The 23809-nt window shown below is 33.3% G+C and overlaps 1 protein-coding gene and 1 long non-coding RNA gene across 2 annotated transcripts; one reads left to right on the forward strand and one right to left on the reverse strand.

Moving 5' to 3' along the window:
- The first annotated feature begins 985 nt into the window (after positions 1-985).
- Positions 986-23809, forward strand: LOC137008897 (uncharacterized). Its single transcript, XM_067370676.1, has 4 exons — positions 986-1080; positions 7831-7976; positions 19519-19571; positions 19653-23809. The coding sequence occupies exon 4, from the start codon at positions 19780-19782 to the stop codon at positions 21568-21570; it is 1791 nt and encodes a 596-aa protein (XP_067226777.1). The 5' UTR covers positions 986-1080; positions 7831-7976; positions 19519-19571; positions 19653-19779; the 3' UTR covers positions 21571-23809.
- LOC137008904 (uncharacterized) lies at positions 1575-8343 on the reverse strand. Its single transcript, XR_010892824.1, has 4 exons — positions 8266-8343; positions 6724-7057; positions 2933-3038; positions 1575-2847 (listed from the first exon to the last, which is right to left on the reverse strand). It is a non-coding gene; the product is annotated as an uncharacterized lncRNA (long non-coding RNA).

Genomic DNA, 23809 nt, shown 5'->3' on the forward strand with positions numbered 1-23809 from the left:
TAATGATGCTTCAAAATAGGCAGTTACAAAAATTAATTTAAAAAAATCTATGGGGTATTTTGAGCTGAAACTTCACAGACACATTCAGGGGACACCTTAGACTTATATTACATCTTGTGAAAACTGGTTCTAGGGCACCTTTAAGTGTTTTACTCCCATAGAAATGTACAGCAAAGCAGATGAGCAGAATGTGAACAAAATGTGTCTTATTACACGTTAAGTTTTTATCCATTTAAAACCATAATAAAGAAAATGCTTAATGTCGCTTAATGTAGTCTACTAAGTGATATTAAAAGATCAAATTCTGCACACACTAATTTATCTATTAGTATTGACTAAGTTTGATCTTTTAATGTCACTGTCTTAGTACATTAAGCCATAAGCGTTTTCTTTATGGGAGGAAAATGTTTAACCTGTAATTAAACGTGTCATGTTCATATTCTGGGCTCATGTGCTTTTCTGTACTTTTAGTATGGTGTTTAGACTACTAAGTTTGGTTTGCACCTGAACACACCTCGTTTTCAGACCAGCACGCCCATGGTTGAACAGCTGGGTGCAAATCCATTTGCTATTTAAACAATGTGGCACAGGAAGTGAAAATTATAAATGCGTCAGGCTGAAACTAGCAAAAAATACTTGCGTCGTGGCTGGCGCCGCATTGCACTGGGTGTATGATAGGGCCCATGGAGTGAAATCAAGAGCAACCACCACGTCTGTTTTCAGGCCTTCCCTCTTAGCTCTCTCCAGCGCTGGAAAGCTTTTCTCTTTTGTTTTGTGTCTCATCTCTCTTTCTGCAATCTTTTTTCAAATCTTCCTCTTGCTCAAGTCCCCCCCTCCCCCTCCTCATGAAAGTCATGTGGTTTGCTGGAAAAAGTGAGCAGACATCTGATCTGACATTGATGTTACAAACACATCTTTTCTGATTGGTTGACAAGTTCACTTAATTAAGCCCACAAAGTAGTGGCAAAAGACTAGAGCAAAAGAATTCAAGAACACAAGACACATACATCTTATATAATAAGGCTATCCAGCAGAAAAGCAGAAAACGTCAGTTTGCTGTTTGGAACACAAATTTCTCAGGTTTGACTTTTTTTGCATTTACATTTATTTGTTATTTCACTTTTATTAAAAAGTAGTAAAAAAAGTAGTTTTTTTTTTTTTTTTTTAAATTAATGTCTAATTCATGGGATATTCTGGGAATGTTAGTTCTATTGGAACATTCCTGAAACAGATCTTGAGTCTTTGTTAGTCAGAATGTTTTATGTCTCATACAGGTTAAAATCAAATTAGCGAAGTTCTAAAATGCTCAACGTCAAAATGCTTAATATGGTTTCATGCATCAAGACAGAAATATTGGAGGGCACACATTATTAATAATACATTCTGTGCAGGCGTCTGACCAATCAGAGCAGAGATCAAGACAGATTCTTCAAATTAATCATTTTAGACTTGTGGTGATGTGCAATGTATATTATGTGAAAATGAAGGTGTTTTTGACTATGGATGCACAAAAAAATCTACAGTAGGAGACACATGGAATATTGTTTAAGATTAAAATCAGATTTAATAATACATAACAATAAATAAATAAATAAATAAATAAAATGCAATATGATGTGGAATAAAACGGTAACACTTTATATTACTGATCCTTCATTAATGAATAACACAGGAACAATTGAGTAACACACTATTAACACTCTAGAAACTACTATTAGCTAACAATAAAGTGTGATTAATGAATTAGTAAGTAATAGTGCTCATTTGAAGGAGGTAGTTCACTATTAACTAATCAGTAACTACAGTTTTTCATTCCTCCCAGAGAACTACTAAGAACTAAATACATGTTCTTAATTAATGTGAATATTGCATAATGTATAATTAATTCTAAATTAAAGGTCATGGTAGCCCACTACTGCGTTCCAAATTATTATGCAAGTGACATATCAGTAAGATTTCAGTACAATAAACCTTCAGATTTTAGTTTTTCGGTGCCACTTTATATTAAGTGGCCTTAACTACTATTTACTTACATCAAAAAATAAGTACAATGTACTTATTGGGTTCATATTGAATTGCAAAACACTTTTGCTGATATTGAGGTGGATACGGGTAAGGTTAGGGAAAGCTTTGGTGGTATGGGTAGGTTTAAGGGTATGGGTAAGGGTTAAGGGATGGGTCAACAGTGTAAATATAAATGTAATTACAGAAATTAATTACAGATGTAATTACATATATAAGTACAATGTAAAAACATGTATGTACACAATAAGTGCATTGTATCCAATGATTAATTAAAATGTAAGTACATAGTAGTTAAGGCCACTTAATATAAAGTGGGTCCAGTTTTTCTAAGAAAATGTTTGTTTGTTTGTTTATTTATCCCTGTCTTTTTAGATAACTGGTATCAATCTCAGACAAAATAATTTGCCAGGTCTACTTAGGTAAATGGAAACCGTAGAGGTTGTTCCACATTATTAAGCAAGTCACAGTTCTCATGCAATATGGGGAGGAAGAAAGATCTTTCTGAAGATGAAAAGCATGAAATGGTGCAATGTTGTGCAAAAGCCATGAAAACAACTAATATTGAGTGAAAATTGAATGGAAATTATCAAATTATCATAAGATTTTTGAGTGATTTAGAGCACAGCAGAACTCTTATTAATTAAAGTTCCTGTCAAAAAAATTAATTGTATTAAAAGGGCAGCTATAAAAAAAAGCCAGTGTTGAGCAGCAAACAGGTATTTGAAGCTGCTGGTGTCTCTGGTGTCTCTGGAGTCTCAAGAAGCTCTCCATGCAGGCTGGCAGTTGTGCGTAAAGATGCATTTCAGCCACTCCAAACCAAACCTCACAAAGAGAAACATTTACAGTGGGTTTAGAAATACATGAAGACTAATTTTTAAATAATTTTATTCACTGACTAATGCCGTACTACAGTGGATGGTCTAAATGGATGGACTTCTGGATGGTTGGTGAATGGCCACCACGTTCCAACAAGACTGTGACGTCAGCAAGGAGCTGGTGGGTGATGATTTGGGCTGGAATGTTGGGAAGTGAGATGGAAGGTCACTTTAGAGTTTCTTAGGGTATTAACATATCTTTTGCAAGATATGTGGAGTTCAACATTGCACCATTTCATGCTTTTCATCTTCAGAAAGATCTTTCTTCCTCCCCATATTGCATGAGAACTGTGACTTGCTTAATAATGCGGAACAACCTCTAAAGCCGTGGACACACCTAACGATTAGCTGAAACATTCTAAGACTGAACTGAACACACATACAGCGATTGTTTCCTGCTACTGAAGCAGATTTAAATACTTACACATGGAATTTGAACACCGACTGTAATCGCAGACTGAACGCGACTGGACGCGTTTGAGCGCGATCAGTCATAAGTATCAATTTACATTCATAATTGGCCTTACAATCATTAAGTGTGTGCACGGCTTAAGTAGGGCTTCCATAGACCTGGCAAATTATTTTGTCTGAGATTGATACCCCTTATCTAAAAAGACATGGATAAATAAACAAACAAACATTTTCTTAGAAAAACTAAATTCTGTCACTTGCATAATAATTTGGAACGCATTGTAGTAATGACTGAGTATTACCAAATACTTAAGAAGGAATTACTAATTATTATTCTAAAGTGAAAAACATGATAACTCTCTAGTAACTACTGAAGTCTTTGTCAACTTTAGATGTTTTGGTAACACTTTAGAATACTGATCCTTCGTTAATGAATAACTACACAGGAACAACTGAGTAACACACTATTAACACTCTAGTAACTACTATTAACTAATAATAAACTCTGATTGAATTGATTGATTGAATCAATTGAAATCTTTCTGATTGATTGAATGAATTAATAAATAATAGTGTCAGTTGAAGGTGGTAGTTCACTGTTAACTAATCAGTAACTACTGTTTTTTCATACCTCCCATATATATATATATATATATATATATATATATATATATATATATATATATATATATATATATATATACAGGTTCATAATTGACATGAATAATGCATAATGTATAATTAATTCTAAAGTAAAGGTCTTGGTAACACACTAGTAATGACCAAATCCTTCAGAAGGAATTACTAATTATTTGGATCAGTATTCTAAAGTGAAAAACATGATAACTCTCTAGTAACTACTGAAGTCTTTGTAAACTTTTGATGTTTTTGTACAGTAATTCCTTATGATATTTGGTAACACTTAAGTAATAACTAGAGGGTTGATCTTCACTTTAGAAAATTGATCCAAATAAGAAGTAGTCATTTAGAGTTATATACACTCTAAAAAATGCTGGGTTAAAAACAACCCAAGTTGGGTTGAAAATGGACAAACTCAGCGATTGGGCTGTTTTAACCCAGCGATTGGGTTAAATGTTTGCCCAACCTGCTGGGTAGTTTTATTTAACCCAAAATTTGTTTAAAAATTACTGTATTTCTTGCTTAAAATGAACCCATAATATGTTGGAAATTAATATTTATTAATATGTTTAATAAACAAACATTTGAATAATACTTAAACAATAAACATTTATTAAATTGCTTATTAATAAATGCTCATCTTTTGATTATTATTGTTGCCTCTAGTAATTATGTGTCTGATTTTTAATTTCCAACCTATTTTGGGTTCATTTTAAGCCAGCCGTACAGTAATTTTTTAAAGTTTTTTGGGTTAAATAAAACAACCCAGCAGGTTGGGCAAACATTTAACCCAACCGCTGGGTTTGTCCATTTTCAACCCAACTTGGGTTGTTTTTAACCCAGCCTTTTTTAGAGTGTAGTAACTCTTGAGTTATTACTACCGAATACTTTACAAAAACATCGGTAACACTTTAGAATACTGTATCGTACTTACTGCATAACTAATAAGGAATTACTGCAGAATTAATCGGTAGTTCTTCATTAACACTCAAGTAACTACTATTAACTACTAAGGAATATGTGTTAACTAATCAGTATGTCATAGCATACATTTTTAATTGTGTTAAGTAACTATTAGTTAATCAGTAACTAATCAATTCAGTAATGCCTCCTGAAGAACTACGATTAAGTAACTACTAATTCAGCTTCAGGAGGAATAACTATTAAGTAACTATTAATGAACTGTGAAACTCAGTATCAGGTTATGGCCCTTTCTTCTTTACTACTAATGTTAGTTGATTTACTTAGATTTATGCCTACTGTACTGAGATATATATATATATATATGCTCTTCAAATATTGTTAAACATTCGTTCATTTGCGCCACTGTATGTTTCTGTCGGTGGGTGCTATAATGTTGCACGTCTTGCATCACATGCAGGTCAAAGTTTGAGCGCACACATGTAATATCTGTGAGTTTTGTAATATCTCCCGTTTTGCAAGAGAAAAGGGACTGGGATTCCAACTGTCAGCGGAGAGGTACATCGCTCTCGCATTATAACAATGCGCTGGCGACAAATTGCATTCTGATGACGGAAGTGATGTCGCGCGCGTAGACTTCAACGTGTGCTAGAGATTACTTCCGTCATCAGAATGCAATTTGATCTTATTAACATGGAGGATGAAGGCAGTTGGACATAGTGGTGTATTAGAGTTAAAAAATGATATAAATACCGTTCGGTTTCTGAATTGAAAAACGGTTGTGGATACGGCAGCGATAGCAGAGCTGGAGTATTGTGATGCTGAAGCCTACAAGACATTGTGTGAAAAGTTCCACAGAGGCCAGAAACTGTCAGAGTTTGCCAAACAGTGCAAAGAAATGTGCACAAGGGAGCCACTTCGAAGCATCATCGAGGAAAAAAAGAAGAATGGCCTGCTTATTGACCTTTGCCAGAAAAAAATAACATGAATTAGATGTATTAGAGAACCATTGGCTGAAAGCTGAAGTTTAGGCATGCACATATTTGCTGTCTTCTGTTGTTATATTTGGTAAGTTCCTAGTAATCTGATGTAAAATTTTGGTATTGTTTTCTTGTTTTAGTGTTCACTTTTTTCATTGTTTTGTTGTATGGAAATAGATTTTTTTTTTATTACTTATGCACAAGGATATTTTCACTTTAGAATACTGTTCCAGGTTCTTAGTAATTCCTTAAGAATGATGTGGTAATTATTTATTAATTATCAATGGGTTCCCATTGTTTTCACTTTAGAATACTGTTCCAGGTTCTTAGTAATTCCTTGAGAATGTTGTGGTAATTATTTATTAATTATCAATGGGTTCCCATTGTTTTCACTTTAGAATACTGTTCCAGGTTCTTAGTAATTCCTTGAGAATGTTGTGGTAATTATTTATTAATTATCAATGGGTTCCCATTGTTTTCACTTTAGAATACTGTTCCAGGTTCTTAGTAATTCCTTGAGAATGTTGTGGTAATTATTTATTAATTATCAATGGGTTCCCATTGTTTTCACTTTAGAATACTGTTCCAGGTTCTTAGTAATTCCTTGAGAATGTTGTGGTAATTATTTATTAATTATCAATGGGTTCCCATTGTTTTCACTTTAGAATACTGTTCCAGGTTCTTAGTAATTCCTTGAGAATGTTGAGGTAATTCCTTATTAATTATCAGTAGGTTTGAAGTAATTCTTTGAGCATGATGTGGTAATGATCATTGCCTTAAATACAGAACTCATTTGGCATCACTTTATAATAGTAATGTGAAATATCTTGAGTAAAAACAGACACAAAATATATTTAAGGCCATAAACATACCTGAGGTATTGGCAGGTCACGGATCCATCCTGATTTTCTGGTTGCAGACAACACTTGAATAAAAAAATGAACACTCTCAAGTGCCATCCACGGAAATGGTCGAGCACGAGGAAAAACACAAAGAATTCACCATTCGTTTAAAAAACATAAATGAATAAACAACTTTCTTCTAATTCTACAGTTCATTAATGTGGTATCTACAGTGTTTAGTTTAAGTGTCGCCAGCGCATTGTTATAATGCGAGAGCGATGTACCTCTCCGCTGACAGTTGGAATCCCAGTCCCTTTTCTCTTGCAAAACGGGAGATATTACATGTGTGCGCTCAAACTTTGACCTGCATGTGATGCAAGACGTGCAACATTATAGCACCCACCGACAGAAACATACAGTGGCGCAAATGAACGAATGTTTAACAATATTTGCAGAGCATATATATATATATATATATATATATATATATATATATATATATATATATATATATATATATATATATATATATATATATATCTCAGTACAGTAGGCATAAATCTAAGTAAATCAACTAACATTAGTAGTAAAGAAGAAAGGGCCATAACCTGATACTGAGTTTCACAGTTCATTAATAGTTACTTAATAGTTATTCCTCCTGAAGCTGAATTAGTAGTTACTTAATCGTAGTTCTTCAGGAGGCATGACTGAATTGATTAGTTACTGATTAACTAATAGTTACTTAACACAATTAAAAAACGCTATGACATACTGATTAGTTAACACATATTCCTTAGTAGTTAATAGTAGTTACTTGAGTGTTAATGAAGAACTACCGATTAATTCTGCAGTAATTCCTTATTAGTTATGCAGTAAGTACGATACAGTATTCTAAAGTGTTACCTGTTTTTTGTTTGTTTTGTTTTACTTTGGATGCATGTAAACCTAGTATGAGCCCTCCAAAACAAATGAGCAACAATTAAAACATAATTGGAGCACTTTAAAGTAATAATGTGTGAAACAAAGAACCGCATATTCCCAGAACAGTGAGATGGTCAGTATAAACAGCTATGGAGGGAGGGGCTCATTCAGCAAAAACTTGGCAAGGACTAACACATTGCTTCATTTTAAAAACAGGCATATCTAAAGCTCTTTGGAGAACTGTGACGGTGAATCTACTGATATTTCTCTAAGACAGTGTATATAAATTTCACAAATTTCTCTGGGACATTTACTGGACCCTGTAAATTTGCAAGATTTGCTGTGTGTTTCTACTAGACAAGGTAAGGACTTAAATTCATTTCTGTTATATAACCAAATTACTTTTTCCCTCTAATCCACATTTTATGTTGAATCGATATTATTTAATATTATGTAATTCAATTGCATATAAAATTTCCATCCAATTTAATCACATAAATCCAACGTAAAAAAAAAATGTTAACTTCTACTTAAGCTTCCCCAATATGTTCAGTTGACATTCAATTAAATAAAGGTTATGTTAACTGATAATCTGTAATTTAAGATTGTGTAATACATAAACCTTACTCTTTTAATATAACTTATTCTTACTTGCTTTATATAACTGTTACGTCCACCGTCTCGTCCAGGTTGTTTGACTGTCACGTGTTCCTTTGTGTTTTGCTCCCGCCACTCATTATTCACCATGGACACTGATTTCATCCCCAGCTGTTTCTTGTTTGTGTGTGTACTTAAGTTCCTCCCTGTCTTCAGTCCAGTGTCCGGTATTGTTGTATGTTACCAGTGTTTCTATGTATCCTGACTCCTATATGTGATTAAACTACGTTATTGCTTCTTATCCTGCCTTCCTCGTCCTTGATAGTACACCACCGTAACAATAACTACCTTACATTTCATTATTTATATTAAATAAATGGTCAAACACGTTACATTCATAAACATTTATTGTCTCAATTGCTGCAGGAATAATAAGAAACATCTAATCTGACAATAAATAGAACATAATGTAGTATTTGACAAGTTAAGGCTACTGTTTTCAGCAGTTTGTGCCTTCTCCCATACTAACGCAATGGTTATGGCTCCTTGTTTGACTTTTTAGTTTTAAGTCTGTGTGCCAACAAGTTCATAGATCAACAAGGAACCAAATTTCAACATCAAGCATTATTTCCACATATTCAAAGTAACATTGCGATCTCTCAGCATAGTATGGTAGTTTGTGCTTTTGCTTGTCTGAAACTTGACACACAACTGTAAATGGTTACATTCCTTGTAAACATTTGTTCAAACAAATAAACAATCAGGACACTTGGGGAAAAAAGAAAAGCAATCTGAAGGATTATATTTTACTTTACATATAACAGGTTTTCTGTTGTCTGTCACATATCAGCATTTAGAAATTCAGTGTAATGTACACAAGTTAACTAATGTACACAAGTTAACTACCTGGACAAGGAATAGCACAAGGGCTAACATCTCTGTTAAAGGGTTAGTTCACCCCAAAATTATTATTTTTTATTAATTACTCACCCTACTGTTGCTCCAAACCCCTAAGACCTTCATTAATCTTCAGTACACAAATTAAGATATTATGTGTGTAACGTCAACTGCGTAGGAGACTGACATAAAAGGGAAGAAATTTTGTATAAAGTCATTATTCATTAAGGTTGAACCACTGTAGTCACGTTGACTATTTTAACCTTTCTGGGCCTTGAAAGCGGTAGATGTGTTGTAGTCTATCTGAGGTCAGACAGCTCATGGATTTCATCAAAAATAACCTAATTTGTGTTCTGAAGATGAATGGTCTTATGGGTGTGTAACGACATGAGGGTGAGTAATTAATGACAGAAATTTCATTTTTAGGTCAACTAACCCTTTAAAAATATCAGAGTTAAATGAAGCCAAGGTGCATTAGGTGTAGTCTCTTGATTTGAATTAGTGTCATCAATCATACTGTCTTCAATTTGTTACAGAAGTTTGAAAGTTTTCAATGCTTTCTTTAAGGGTCACAAAAAAGCCCAGAGTGATCTCAGAAATTCCTCTCTCAGCTCCTTCAGGATTGCAGTCCTAAGCAAGTAAATGAATGAATGATTAAATATATAACACCTTGTTTAGTTTCACTGAAAAATTGGCAGCACACAGCAATATACTATATGTTTTGGTCATTACAAAAAGTACATATACAAGTACAAACCTGGAATTCTGGAAAACTGTAGTGTGGAAAAAGTGTGGTGTACAGTCAAGTTTGAAGTGTAAGTTTCACACAGTGAAAAACAGTGATTGGTTATAGTTCAATTGTTGTAATTAGTTCCAAAGTACTGTAACGCAATTTACCACACCTTGTCTGCAACTGAAATATGTGTGATATATTTTGTCCAGAGGCTCCTTTGCTGCTGAAAACTTTAATTTGCTTAACAGTGTGTATCTGTCCAGCTGCTATGAACGTTGACAGAAATTACACAGTCGTTATCCAAATTAATTCTGCTTTTATCTGAGAGGAAAAAAGGAAATGGAAGAGATGGAGGCCTACTGTGGAGGAAATTTTTGTAATTTACCAAAAAATGTCTTAATGTAAATAACGAAAACACTTAGGCCACGTTCACACAGCAGCAGAATACAGTTGTCAGTCCTGTATTTGAGTCCTTAATACGGTTGCGTTCACACACAGTACAGTTATTTACGGGAGTGACAACCGCATTCTATAACCGAACTCACACCCGTGTAGTGTCTGCAGTGGATCAAAATTCAGCAGATGCACAATAAACTGTGCTTAAGCTTTAACTCATTGAACTTCTTTTATATGCTTTTCTTACATGTCGAGTTTGGCCTCGTTGTAAAGCTCTTTCTCTCCCTTTTCTCTCACAATGTATGTCACATTACGGTAAAATGCATTGTTCTATTTTTAATGGTACTATGAAGAAAGTACCCACCGATTCTGATACCTCATAAATTATGCAAATCAAGCCACAAGACAAGACAAAGAAAAGTTTTACCTGCCGAAATTACAATGCTATTACCAAGGAGGCGTTCTGGTCTGTTGTCCTTAAAACACCATGACACCCGTCTCTTTGTTGCACAAGTTTCCTGTCGTCAAGACTGCGTCACCTTCCATCACCTAGGAGACGGACTCTCTTCTTTATTTTCTGGTTATCTTACACTCAATTTAAACCCTTGCTTTTGAAAACCCGCCTTTCGTAAAAGGACCAATCGCTCCCAGTTAACGCACTAAAAACTCTACGAACTCCAGCACTCGATCTGACCAAACTCATGCAAGTAACCTGTTAAGATTCGTTTAAACGGATTTCTTTGCTGGCTCTCAAAGGTTTAACTGTTTGCAATTTGCCACTGTTCTGATCACTCTCTCTTTTCCTGCCTTCACTTTCGTTTTGTACATATGTATCTCCGTTGTGCCTATTTAGCCGTATAACCTTTGTATTATCCATTTCATATATTAAACACATTATCTTCATGCTCGATTGTTCTGCTGCTCATTCAGGAAAAACCAAGTTACTTCTTCATTGTCGAAACAGTAACATTGCTTTACGTTTTGATGCTATGATAGGAAGTTTTTCTCGTGGCCAGAGAATAAAACAAGGTTCTCATTTTACCAAGGTAAAATGTGCATTCCAAGAGCTAAATATCATGTTATTTGGGCTCAGCCGCAGACTTGGCAACACTGTTTGGTTTATTAATTCACTATATCACTCACACACTTTTTACTCAATTTGAAGGTCTCTCCTCCCCGAGTTTTTAAAGTTTAACACCAGCAGATCATATAGAGAAAAACTTTGTTCATATACCACCCCGGCACAGGGTCATTTTGTTAAAAGTTTATGAAAAGAAAATGATGAAAGTTTATGGAAAGAAAATGAAATAGTACATAAATTAATGTTGAATTATGTTCTTGTTGTGTGGACTAATCAGATAAATGTAACTTTATTTGTATTTTTTAAGTGAATTAATTTTTTCAGTACAAACAATGAGGCCATTGAAATGTCAAATTCATATTTCAAGATTAAAAATCTAAGAATAAAAAAAAAAAAAAAAAAACTACAGACTTTCTATTGATGGTTTCCAAAAAAAGGGACATTTTTCTATTAGGAAAACATTAGATTTTAAAAATCATATATATATATATATATATATATATATATATATATATATATATATATATATATATATATATATATATATATATTAGGGCTGTCAAATGATTAAAATTTTTAATCAAATTAATCAGAATTTTCAGTGGATTAATCAGGATTAATCACTATTATTATCATTATTATTATTATTTTTTACATACATATAGTGTTAATTTCGCCACCTATTTTTAATTTAGTCTTAAGTCTTAGTCTTGTGCCAAATGTCCTTGTTAGTTTTAGTCATATTTAGTCATTCACATATCTTTTTTTGTTAGTTTCTTTATAACAGACCGCTGCTAACTATAACACACCGTCGCCATGAAAAACAGCGTTGCCATGAACACACAGGATTCTAACCGTAGAGACGGAGCGCACTATTTTCTTTAGCGGAAGCAATACAATTGTTTTTAAATCAATAAACTCCTTTTTAAATCATAATTTTGTGTCAAATTATTGATTTATTTGGTAGGTAGCAATGTAATAAGCGGGATCCGAGCTCGTTCTGAATATTTTAAAGGTGTAACAGCTGATGAAAAAGCAGAGACGATTGTAAACGAAAATTAAGAGAGATTTTATCTTAGTTTTTATTTTATGCAAAACATTTTCGTCTCGTCTTTTTTCGTCAAATTCATGCTAATTTAGTCTTAGTGAGCGTTTTTGGACAGTGGTGCAGTCTTGCCATCGCCTCGTTTTAGTCATGAAAAAAAAGGTCGTTGACGAACATATTTCGTCTTGTCTGACGAAATTAACACTACATACATACATACAGTACATACATTATACATACATGTTATTGATATTTGACTTGGTATTTTGAATCCGTCAATAGGCCCACTTTGCTCACCTTGCTCCTTCTGGCCTCTAGCTCCCAACCACTTCCCTGACTTTCCTGACCTGAATAATTTGTCACACTGCGCATGCGTGAAATGCGTTAAAAAAATTGACGTAATTAACAACAAACAACTAATTAACGTCGTTAACGCGCTATTTTTGACAGCCCTAATATATATATACATATATATATATACACACACTATCGCTCAAATGTTTGGGATCGGTAAGATTTTTTATGTTTTTAAAAGAAGTTTCATCTGCTCACCAAGGCTTTATTTATTGAATTAAAAATACAGTAAAAGCAGTAATATTGTGAACTATTAGAATGCTATAGGATTCTGTGCTGCTGTATATAATACGCCAGTGTGCAGGGTTGCCTGCTGATGGGATCCCCCAAAATGGACAGACTGCAATTGATTTGCATATTTGCACAAATAGTTTTCACTGAAGTCCTCTTCCTGTATTTCTCTTTTTTTTGCTTTTTCTTTAACAAGGACCATTTTAAGCTTCTCTTTTGAGTCTTTTTTTTATTATTATTTCTACGTTTCTGATGTTGACCTTGCTGTCTTTGCCTAAAGCACAACAATACAACACAATATGCAATTAATGTCTTCTGAGCATAAACAATGGAACTTACTCTAAACTTTTACCAATAATCCTATTCAGATTTCCTGACATTGAGTGCTCTGCCACTGGTTCTAATTCAGGAGGTAAAGTAGAGGTTGCTGGGGGAGAGGGTATCACTGCCCTGGCTTTTTTTCTGGCTTTCACCTCTCTTTTCTTTTCCCTCCATTTTTTTCGTTGGGTAAACTTTTCGCGCTCGCTGAGGTCTGCCACTCGTTTCTTTTTCCCTGTCTCTCTGTCTCGCTGCCATTTCTCTCTCTCTTTCTGCAGATACTTTTCTCTCCTTTCAGGGTCTGCATCTCTCTTTGCTCTATAGTGACACTGCATCTCAGCTGGAATAAGTGGTGGTGCCATTTTCTAACAAATATTTTTTATATTGCAATAATTTCACAGTTACTCTCAAAATAAATGTAGAAACAACTTAAAGACAGTATATTTTAAATATTTGTTTAATTGCAACTTTTTATGAATGAAGGCCTTACTAATACTGCTACTGATGTTTGAAAATAATGAAATTGAAATAGCAGGGCTATTCAATTAGCGGCCCAAGGACCACATGCGGCCCTGAAGCAACCTCCGAGTGGCCCAGCCCGTGGTCCCACCCATAGACATAATAAATTAATATATTTATTATTTATAAATTATTATTTAATATAATTATTATGTCTATGGACCCGCCAAAAAACGTGTGTTCCTACGTAAATTCATACCACGTAGCCTAGCAACATGCAAACAATAGGTCAATAAGCCTAGGTCAGATTTTTTTTTTTTTTTTTTTTGTAAGTGGAAAAAATTGGGGCTACCTTAGATTCTGTTAATTGACCTCTTTTATTGTTATTTTTATGCATCTTTCAAACTGACCAAAGTTAAAAGAGAAATAATGAATAAACCTTGTTTTTTAATAAATTTGTGTGTTGGTTTAAACAAAAAATTGTCATTACCAGCTGCTTCACCGCTAAAATGCCTGGCCCAGCTAACCTTCTTGGTTTAAAAATCTGGCCCAACTGAATTTGTAAGTCCTGCATTACAGTATAACTGTGATCAATTTCAACATGTATTAGGCTTTGAAAAATAACTTTTAAGTTAAGAAAAATGGTTATAAACAGTACCAAATTAGAGTCTTTGGCTTATAACAATAGTAGAAACCTTTTTTACGGAAGCCCTGAACCGCATGGTGAAAAAAAAAAAAAAAAACTTGGTAGGGAGAAAAAAAAAAATCGAAATGTTATCTCGTTATTTCAACATAATAAGTCGTTATAACGACATAATATCTCGTTATTTCAACATAATATCTCGTTATTTCAAGATATTAAGTCGTTATAACGACATATTATCTCGTTATTTCAACATAATAAGTCGTTATAACGACATAATATCTCGTTATTTCAACATAATAAGTCGTTATAACGACATAATATCTCGTTATTTCAAGATATTAAGTCGTTATAACGACATATTATCTCGTTATTTCAACATAATAAGTCGTTATAACGACATAATATCTCGTTATTTCAAAATATTAAGTCGTTATAACGACATATTATCTCGTTATTTCAACATAATAAGTCGTTATAACGACATAATATCTCGTTATTTCAACATAATAAGTCGTTATTTCAACATAATAACTCTTCATTATCTATCAAGTATGATAAAGGAGGTTTGCTTTTTAACGTCCCCAGTGGCGCAACGCTAAAGTATTGGACCGCCAGTCTAGCTTTTACTGCGATCGCCGCGGTTTCGAATCCGCCTTTTGCCGAGTTCGTTCTTCTCTAGTTTCACATCACATTTCAAAAAAGGCATTTATTTTCAAAGGAAATTAAAACAATGTTATAAAAGTGCAAATAACCTGCCTAACGAGTGTTTAATAACATTAAAAGTATTTATTGGGCAGGGTTAGCAGCATGTTCGATATTACCCACTAGAGGGCAGAATAACACAGGGAATCAATTAAAGAATGCAATAGTTATGTTGAACTACTGTTACAATTTGGTGCTCCAAAATCACAGAGGTTTATCATGGGAATTTGCGTTCATCCCAGGCTAACCTTTATTGAGGTTAAATTTATTAGACCATAGTAAATAAAACAATTTACAGAGCAAATGTCAGGGGTCCAATCTGATTTGAACTATAATAAAACATAGAGATGCACTAGTCCAGGGGCCAAAAACGTTTTTAAGCGGGGTTTTTTTATTATTATTCTGAGCTTGCAAACAAACTGTTGTGTAATATTTTCTAAAGATATAAAAATCAAAATAGGTGCTAATATATTGAAATAATAGGACACGGAGTGTCTATTTACAGTAAGTGCAAATAGCGTCCCTTGTTGACAAACACTCTTTACAGTATAGCTCCAGTGTCTGGTTGGGCCACTCAAGTTTAAAAAGGGACAGTTGTAATTTAATGTATTCAGTGGCGTAACAATAACATGTGGTTTCAGATTTTGGCTTTTACAGCGATCGCTGTGAACAAGTGTTTAATAATATTAAAAGTATTCATTGAGTATGGGGTTGGTGGAAAGTGGAGGGGTTTTATTCTCCCAATAATGCAGCATCCATTTAATAATTTTAATAAATATAATCACTCTGATATTATTATCTGCCAATACTAGCCTACAGCATCTAAATACTATTTACACTTCTTGCAAAGAACTGATAGGCTGCTTTTACATGGTGTCAATAGAATATATCGCTATTTCACCTAGTATAAATAGCATATCGTGAAAATGCTGCTATTGTCATTTAGTATAAATAGGATGTATCGGTATTTTCACTTAGTGTAAATAGCATCTGTAGGGGTGTCAAACTCATTTTAGTTTGAGGGACGGACTGGAAAGAAATGAACCATATGCGGGCCGAATTACCTTCTTCTTATAATAACCTTAGTGTGCAGATAGTTGCATTAATATTAAACATATGAACAACAAATTAATTTGCAAGAAAACTGCATTGTTTTTTTTGTTTTTTTACAGTGAAAAGTCTATTCGATTTTTATGATTATTTACTATTTTGATTTATCATGGCCAATTTAAATTTTTATAAGAAGCAAAACGTCTGATTCTGATACTGGTTGCAGTTTTTTTTTAAAGCAAATTTATTTGTTGTTTATTTTTTCACAGGCCAAACTGGTCTTAAACAAATATATCTTTGATATTTGAGGCAAACACTGGCATTTGGATATTAGAGGCATTTTTTTTATCATAGTCAAAGATGTTATGCACATGAGCATGAGCAGTTGTTTTTAATTTAAATTACATACATGCTTACATACTTTGTAAATACACAGATTAAATTTTGGGAAAATATTACAAAGCAGTTTGTTTGCAAGCCCAGAATAATAATAAAAAAACCCAGCTTAAAAACGTTTTTGGCCCCTGGACTAGTGCATCTCTATGTTTTATTATAGTTCAAATCAGATTGGACCCCTGACATTTGCACTGTAAATTGTTTTATTTACTATGGTCTAATAAATTTAACCTCAATAAAGGTTAGCCTGGGATGAACGCAAATTCCCATGATAAACCTCTGTGATTTTGGAGCACCAAATTGTAACAGTAGTTCAACATAACTATTGCATTCTTTAATTGATTCCCTGTGTTATTCTGCCCTCTAGTGGGTAATATCGAACATGCTGCTAACCCTGCCCAATAAATACGTTTAATGTTATTAAACACTCGTTAGGCAGGTTATTTGCACTTTTATAACATTGTTTTAATTTCCTTTGAAAATAAATGCCTTTTTTGATATGTGATGTGAAACTAGAGAAGAACGAACTCGGCAAAAGGCGGATTTGAAACCGCGGCGATCGCAGTAAAAGCTAGACTGGCGGTCCAATACTTTAGCGTTGCGCCACTGGGGACGTTAAAAAGCAAACCTCCTTTATCATACTTGATAGATAATGAAGAGTTATTATGTTGAAATAACGACTTATTATGTTGAAATAACGAGATATTATGTCGTTATAACGACTTATTATGTTGAAATAACGAGATAATATGTCGTTATAACGACTTAATATTTTGAAATAACGAGATATTATGTCGTTATAACGACTTATTATGTTGAAATAACGAGATAATATGTCGTTATAACGACTTAATATCTTGAAATAACGAGATATTATGTCGTTATAACGACTTATTATGTTGAAATAACGAGATATTATGTCGTTTTAACGACCTAATATTTTGAAATAACGAGATATTATGTCGTTATAACGACTTATTATGTTGAAATAACGAGATATTATGTCGTTATAACGACTTATTATGTTGAAATAACGAGATAACTTTTCGATTTTTTTTTTCCTCCCTACCAAGTTTTTTTTTTTTTTTTTTTTTTTTTCACCATGCGGTTCAGGGCTTCCGTACTTTTTGGCACTGAATAGAGCTCATTTTTTATAAGGGAAAAACTTTACACTATAATGCAAAGAACCATCTCAGCATATGAGCAACATGTAAAGAACCTTTAAAGACCCATCTTTGACACTGAGTGTAGGAAAATATTATACATATTTAAATAAATATAATATAAATATTTAAGTTTATTGTAAAGTATTCAGAAATAAAGTTATCAAACACTTTACAGTCTTTATTGCATAAATTATAAATTAAATGTAGACTAATCTATATAGAACATGACATTCACAGCGCATTCTCATTTGTCTTGTGGCACTTGAATGGTTTAAAAGCATTTGTGTGAATAAGAATGTCATCATATAATATAACGCTAGACAAATTATAATGGAAAAATGTGTTTTTTTTCTCTGTCTTTTTTTTTTTTTACCTCCAAGCTTGCGTTTTCTACCAGTAACCTGGGAGCTTAAGGGTTCTGCACATATCTATATATAATATATAATATATATATATATATATATATATATATATATATATATATATATATATATATATATATATATATACACATCCTCTACAATGACATGAACGCTTTTTACAAGCTAGAATCTCGTAACTTCAGGAATTACAAGGCCGCGTGAACACACCTTCTGTCTCTATAGTTTATGTAATTTGATCAGGTTGGTCTTGGATCCATTTCATTCATGTTGTATAAAAGTAATTTGGAATAATAATACTTATTTTATGTTTTTTAAAATGTGTTTTGATTGATTTTTTTTTTTTTTTGCTTAATTTCAATTAGTGGCAAGAATCAATGTAAAAAAAAAAAAAAAAGATGTTGCCTTTTTTGTATATAAAATCTATGGCTTAACAGTTTCACATGAAATATTGTTTTAGATTTTTATAATGTTTGCAGTGCTACAAAAAAACATTTCATATTTAATGCTTGTTTGTTTTAAAATATTTTGGTATCCAAAATCAGATGTAATCCTATAAAAATATAAATCTGACAATAAATAAACCCTTTTGAACACATTTTAATTTGGAAATAAGGTCTTTAGTGCTCCCTAACTTGCTGTGCAGCAATAACCAGAGAGACTCCAGACTAGAATATGCTTTATTCACGGCTGGAGGACCTTGAGTCAATCACAGAGAATCCCACCAGCAAGAAGAATACAACAGTTTATATAGATTAGGATCATTCTACAATATGATTGGTTCTTCATATGTCAAACCCTTCTGTTACTAGGTAAAGCAAGATCTGCCCAAATCATGTGTTTATTAATTTGTTGGTTACTCAATAACATGGGGCTATTTTATTTGGTTGTCTAGCTGTCCCAAAGTTTAATTCCCCCTTTTCTAATTTTTGGACATGATTCAGACACACACTGACACTGAAAGTTTGAGTACATTTAGGTTTCAAAAACATATAAATGGACTTTAAGTAAAATGTTAACATTTTACCAAAACTTTTCTATTCTCAAAAAAAAAAAAAAAAAAAAAACAATATTCATGTCTCAACAGTTTATTAGAAATTATGACATTATAAAATATGTGTGTTTAGAAACATTATCTTTATCGCCTCTTTTTTGAGGCTGATTTTTAGATGTAAAACCCACACTACGATTTGTTTCATACAGTACACTGAGAAAGAGCATTTACACACTGTTGGTAAATCATTCATAGGCATTTCAGCAGGATGTTATGGGATTTTAACTTTTAAATCTTCTAGAATAAGTTCCCCTTTAATGGACTTTAAGAGATGGATGTATTGTAAGTCTCAGTAAATGTTTTTACTTCACTGAGACAATGGTCTTAATTTTTTTAAATTGTTCTGTTTTAATTAAAATAACAGTAGCCTACATAAAATAATTGCTTTGTTTTGTGCAGCGTTGAACAGATCTGACATCAATCAGAGCAGCAGATGATCACAACCAGTTAATGTGAGTATGTATTTCTGTCTCTAATGAACTGAAGTCCTGAATTATGCACAATTTTGACACAAAGGTTTATTTTTAATACAGAAGTGTAGACATTACTTTAGCCAGGAAGAAGAGAGGATCCGTGGATGAAGACCTTGAAGAAGTAATACCAGATTGAGTGAAGGGTGAATTAATCCATAACTTTGTTCCTAAGTTGCTCTGTTTCACCATGACGAGTTTAAACTGCTTCCAACGGCCTTCTGGAAACAGTAAAACCACTCTTGAGAAAGGGGGTAAAAACCCACCTGATGTCACTTCAGATCATGTAGCTAAGGATTTGTTGTTGTATTTTAATGAGTTTAAGAGCATACATGGGGCTAAAAAAGAGATTGAAAAGAAATATGATGTTAAAAATGAGCATGGACATTATTGCTGGCCAGCTGATGATATCAAACGAGCTTGGGGAAAAACACAAAGAATGGATATGAAATCAAGCAGAAGAAAAGACTGGGCTTGTGTGATATTGCTGCAGGTGTTAAAACAATCCATTTGTGATGAGTGTAAACAAAACGCAGCATGGGAGGAATCCGCTGTTGCACCAGAAAATCAGTCTATAACGTCTTGCACAGACGAAGATTCTTTCCTTACTGATGTAAATTCAGATGTTAATTCAAACGATAGTGAAACCAGTGATTCTGAATCGGTGAATGAGAACGAGGATGATTCAGTTAACAACTGTGAGCAGCAAAAATTACTTGAACTCTTTGATTTGTGTGTATCAGATGTGCATGAGAATTTAATCTGGGAAAATGTTCCTCGGTCAACTGTTAATATTAACAAAGCTTGTGGCAAAGCACAAAGAATGAAAGGAAACTCAGAAGACAGATCATCTCAAAGCAATGATGTGCAGGAGACAGAGGGAGCTGCTGGGGGAGATGAGCAGCGTTCTGAAGGAAAACAGGATTTTGATCAAAGAGATGATGTCAAGAAGATTGCAAAACAATCTCCAGCCGGGAGTAAGGGCACTGGGAATTATCCTGGCGCTCCCAAAGGCCCGTCCAGGACTGACGACAGTGCATCATTAGAAAGTGAAAAAGAACAAGATATGGATATTGAATCCACCTGCATATTTATCCCATTCACACAAATATTTCGCAGTGATCCAATCTCAAAGTCTTGTAAAAATGTGAACTCTAACTATAAATTAATAGATGGATTACCTTCAAAGATAAAAACAAACACTGAAGAAACGAGCAGTAATGAAAGTACTAAAACAGAGACAAGGAAGAGAACATCTTATGTCATGTCATTGGACAAACAAAAAAATAATGCTATATGGGTGTATGAAATATTGAACATCAGCACTTTACCTTTGTATAAGAAACCAGGATTTATTAAGGGTGATGAAACATACTATCCAGTTTTAGGCAATAAAGTACCTAGGATAAACTATGAAAGAGGTCATCTTGCTGCAGCTGCCAATCACAGGTGGTGTCAAGAAGCCTATAAGGACACATTTTATTTCAGCAACATGACACCACAGGTGAAGATATTAAACAAGGGCTTGTGGAAATTTCTGGAGAAGGAGTGTCGAAATAAAATACTGATCGATTCAGTCAATAATGTCCATGTGTACACTGGACCACTTTACCAAACTGATAGTTCAAAATATAAGGTGGTATTTGATAAAGTAGTACCAACTCACTACTTTAAGGTGATAATTGTGGAGAATGAAAATGGGACAGTAGAAGAGCCAGAATGCTATCTGATGCCTAATGATGAATCAAAATACCCAAAAGAATCAAAAGACAGCAAAAAAAAACCTACAGCAAAGGAAAAATATGAAAAAAATTTAAAAGAATTAAGCAAATACAAGAAGACCATTCAAGAAATTCAGAAAATATCTAAACTGAAATTTACTGTAAACAATCTCAAACTGATAGACTGTACAAAGACGGGGACGTGGACAGGAAACCAAGGGAAAACAACTGTTGCACTAGACATCACAATAAGCAATTAACCACACTGAATCAAAATCACTTTTGCACCTGCAATTAATGTTGATAAATGTTGAAATTTAATGCCATTAAATCAATGTTACAATGTGATGTTGGTTCAACATCATGCTTGCACAACTACAACTGATTAAAAAAGCCACACATCCTGAAATCAATTGAAGATACGAGAAGACAATAAATCTCTGAATATCCCAGCAGAGGATCATTACTAACCAGATTAACTTTATTTCTGTCAGACGTGTACAAAGTTTCTTAGAACAGAGGTTTAGATAATGATGATTTATTGAGTTAAATTCCCTTATTACAATAAAAACACAAGACAAGTTTAACAAGTTAACAGTTTATTAAAATCTTAAATGTATAGAAGGGTGCACACTTATATTCTTTGCTGATTAACTTGAGTCCTACATTGCTGGAGGAGTGACGGCCTCATTCCATGTGGCATCAGACAAAGGGAGAGGCGGTGCTTCAATCTCCTAATTTGTGCTGTGCCAGAGGAAGTTGGACTGTACCATCATGTTTTGAGTTAGAGGGGATCTTTGGTGTTATGTTATTTTGTTATGTCATTCAATCTTTTTGTTGGGTTGAGTATTTTCTTCAAATATTTTAGGTAAATGATTGTATTATGTTAAGTATGATGGCATATATTCTGTGATTTTTGTTATTTTGTTTGAGTTTATTTGGTAAAGTTATTATTTGATATGTACCTTTACTTGGGTTGGTATGTGCTAAAGGGGTATTTATAGCAATGACCAGATGAGCAGAAGTTAGCTAGGGTTGTCTAGCCACAGTAACATCACGGCCAGTTGATCTCAGTAGTTTTTGTTATTTTGTTAACAGGGGAGAGTTACTTTACTTTGCTTGTTTATTTTTTGTTATTTTATTTTATATACTTTGGAAGTGATTTTCAACTGTTAAGTTTATTCTTTTTGTTGGAACAAATAAACCCTGCTCATTTCACCTACTACCTGTCCACACCACCACAGTTAGTTTTAGGTTATTGTCCATGATGCAGCTTAAGAAATAACAGTGTTAAAATTAATTTGAACAAAAATGTCTATACAACTTTATCAAGCAGACATCATGAATCTCAACAATGGTGACAATCAACAGATTCAGATAAACAGATCAACTCTGAATATCACACACACACACACAAAAATAAATAAAAGCAAAATAAAAACAAGTAAAAAAGAAAATAAGACAATTCAGTAGCATATTATTTTATTCATGCCACAGTGCATGCTGTCACAGGATTGCGCACACACTCCATTTGTATAGTTCTCACTGACTGAGCAGCCAATGTGTGATCTCTCCTCAGGCTACTCGTGGCCACTACTGCTAAAGTAAAGTAGTTTTACTTAGTAAGGTAGTTTTACTTTTCTCTCGGTCAAACTATTGACAATCCCTTTAAATAATCCTGTGAATGCACTTAAAGAATGCAGAATCAAATCATTAATCGAATCTCATCTAATTCAATTGTGGATTGTCTTAAATCAAATTGTTCTGAATTTGCAAAAAAAACAAAAAAACAAATCGCTCTTGAAAGAAATCGAAAACCTATGAATCGTGATCGAATTGATTCAATGTAGATTCACAGCTCTGTTTGGGACTTGACTGCCTATATCTGACACATGTACAGTAAATGATGACATTATGAGTTGTGTTTGATCTTCTGAACATGTGTAAATGAAAAGAGAGTCTGCTTGACTAAGACTGCAATGATTTCATGGATGGTTAATCCCATATATGTACAGTACATATCATACGTTTTTATATACATACAAACCATTCAATAATGCTTAAACCTTTTGATCTGAGGGCTTATGCATAAATGCTTGAAATTAATTTTGTAGATAAATATTTGTTTATGTGTTTCTGTTTTTCTTTATAAAACTATTTTGTATTATTTTTACATGGATGGAATAGCACAAAACCCCCGATGCTTTGTAAAATAATCCTGTCTGGTATTGTTATTGAGACTTTTTGAGGAAATGCTAATTGTACAGTTCTGCAAATTTATGTAACCACTGTCTACTTTAAAGAAGCTAAAATAAAGTTTTGATTTATTATAATAATTTCCATTCTTCAACTTTGTTTCATAGTTCTGATGACTTTTCCATTATTCTAAAATGTGGAATAACTAATAATGAGTAGGTGAGTAGTAATTACCCTGGACGGAATGACAAAAAATGATTAATTACTTTGACCTTTTGACCTTTGACGTATGAACTTGACCCC

The sequence above is a fragment of the Chanodichthys erythropterus genome, chromosome 3 (assembly GCF_024489055.1).
Source record: "Chanodichthys erythropterus isolate Z2021 chromosome 3, ASM2448905v1, whole genome shotgun sequence".
Lineage (NCBI taxonomy): Eukaryota > Metazoa > Chordata > Actinopteri > Cypriniformes > Xenocyprididae > Chanodichthys > Chanodichthys erythropterus.

What these genes read in the sequence shown, in the direction of transcription:
- LOC137008897 (XM_067370676.1), top strand. Translation starts at nt 19,780, where the DNA reads ATGACGAGTTTAAACTGCTTCCAACGGCCTTCTGGAAACAGTAAAACC.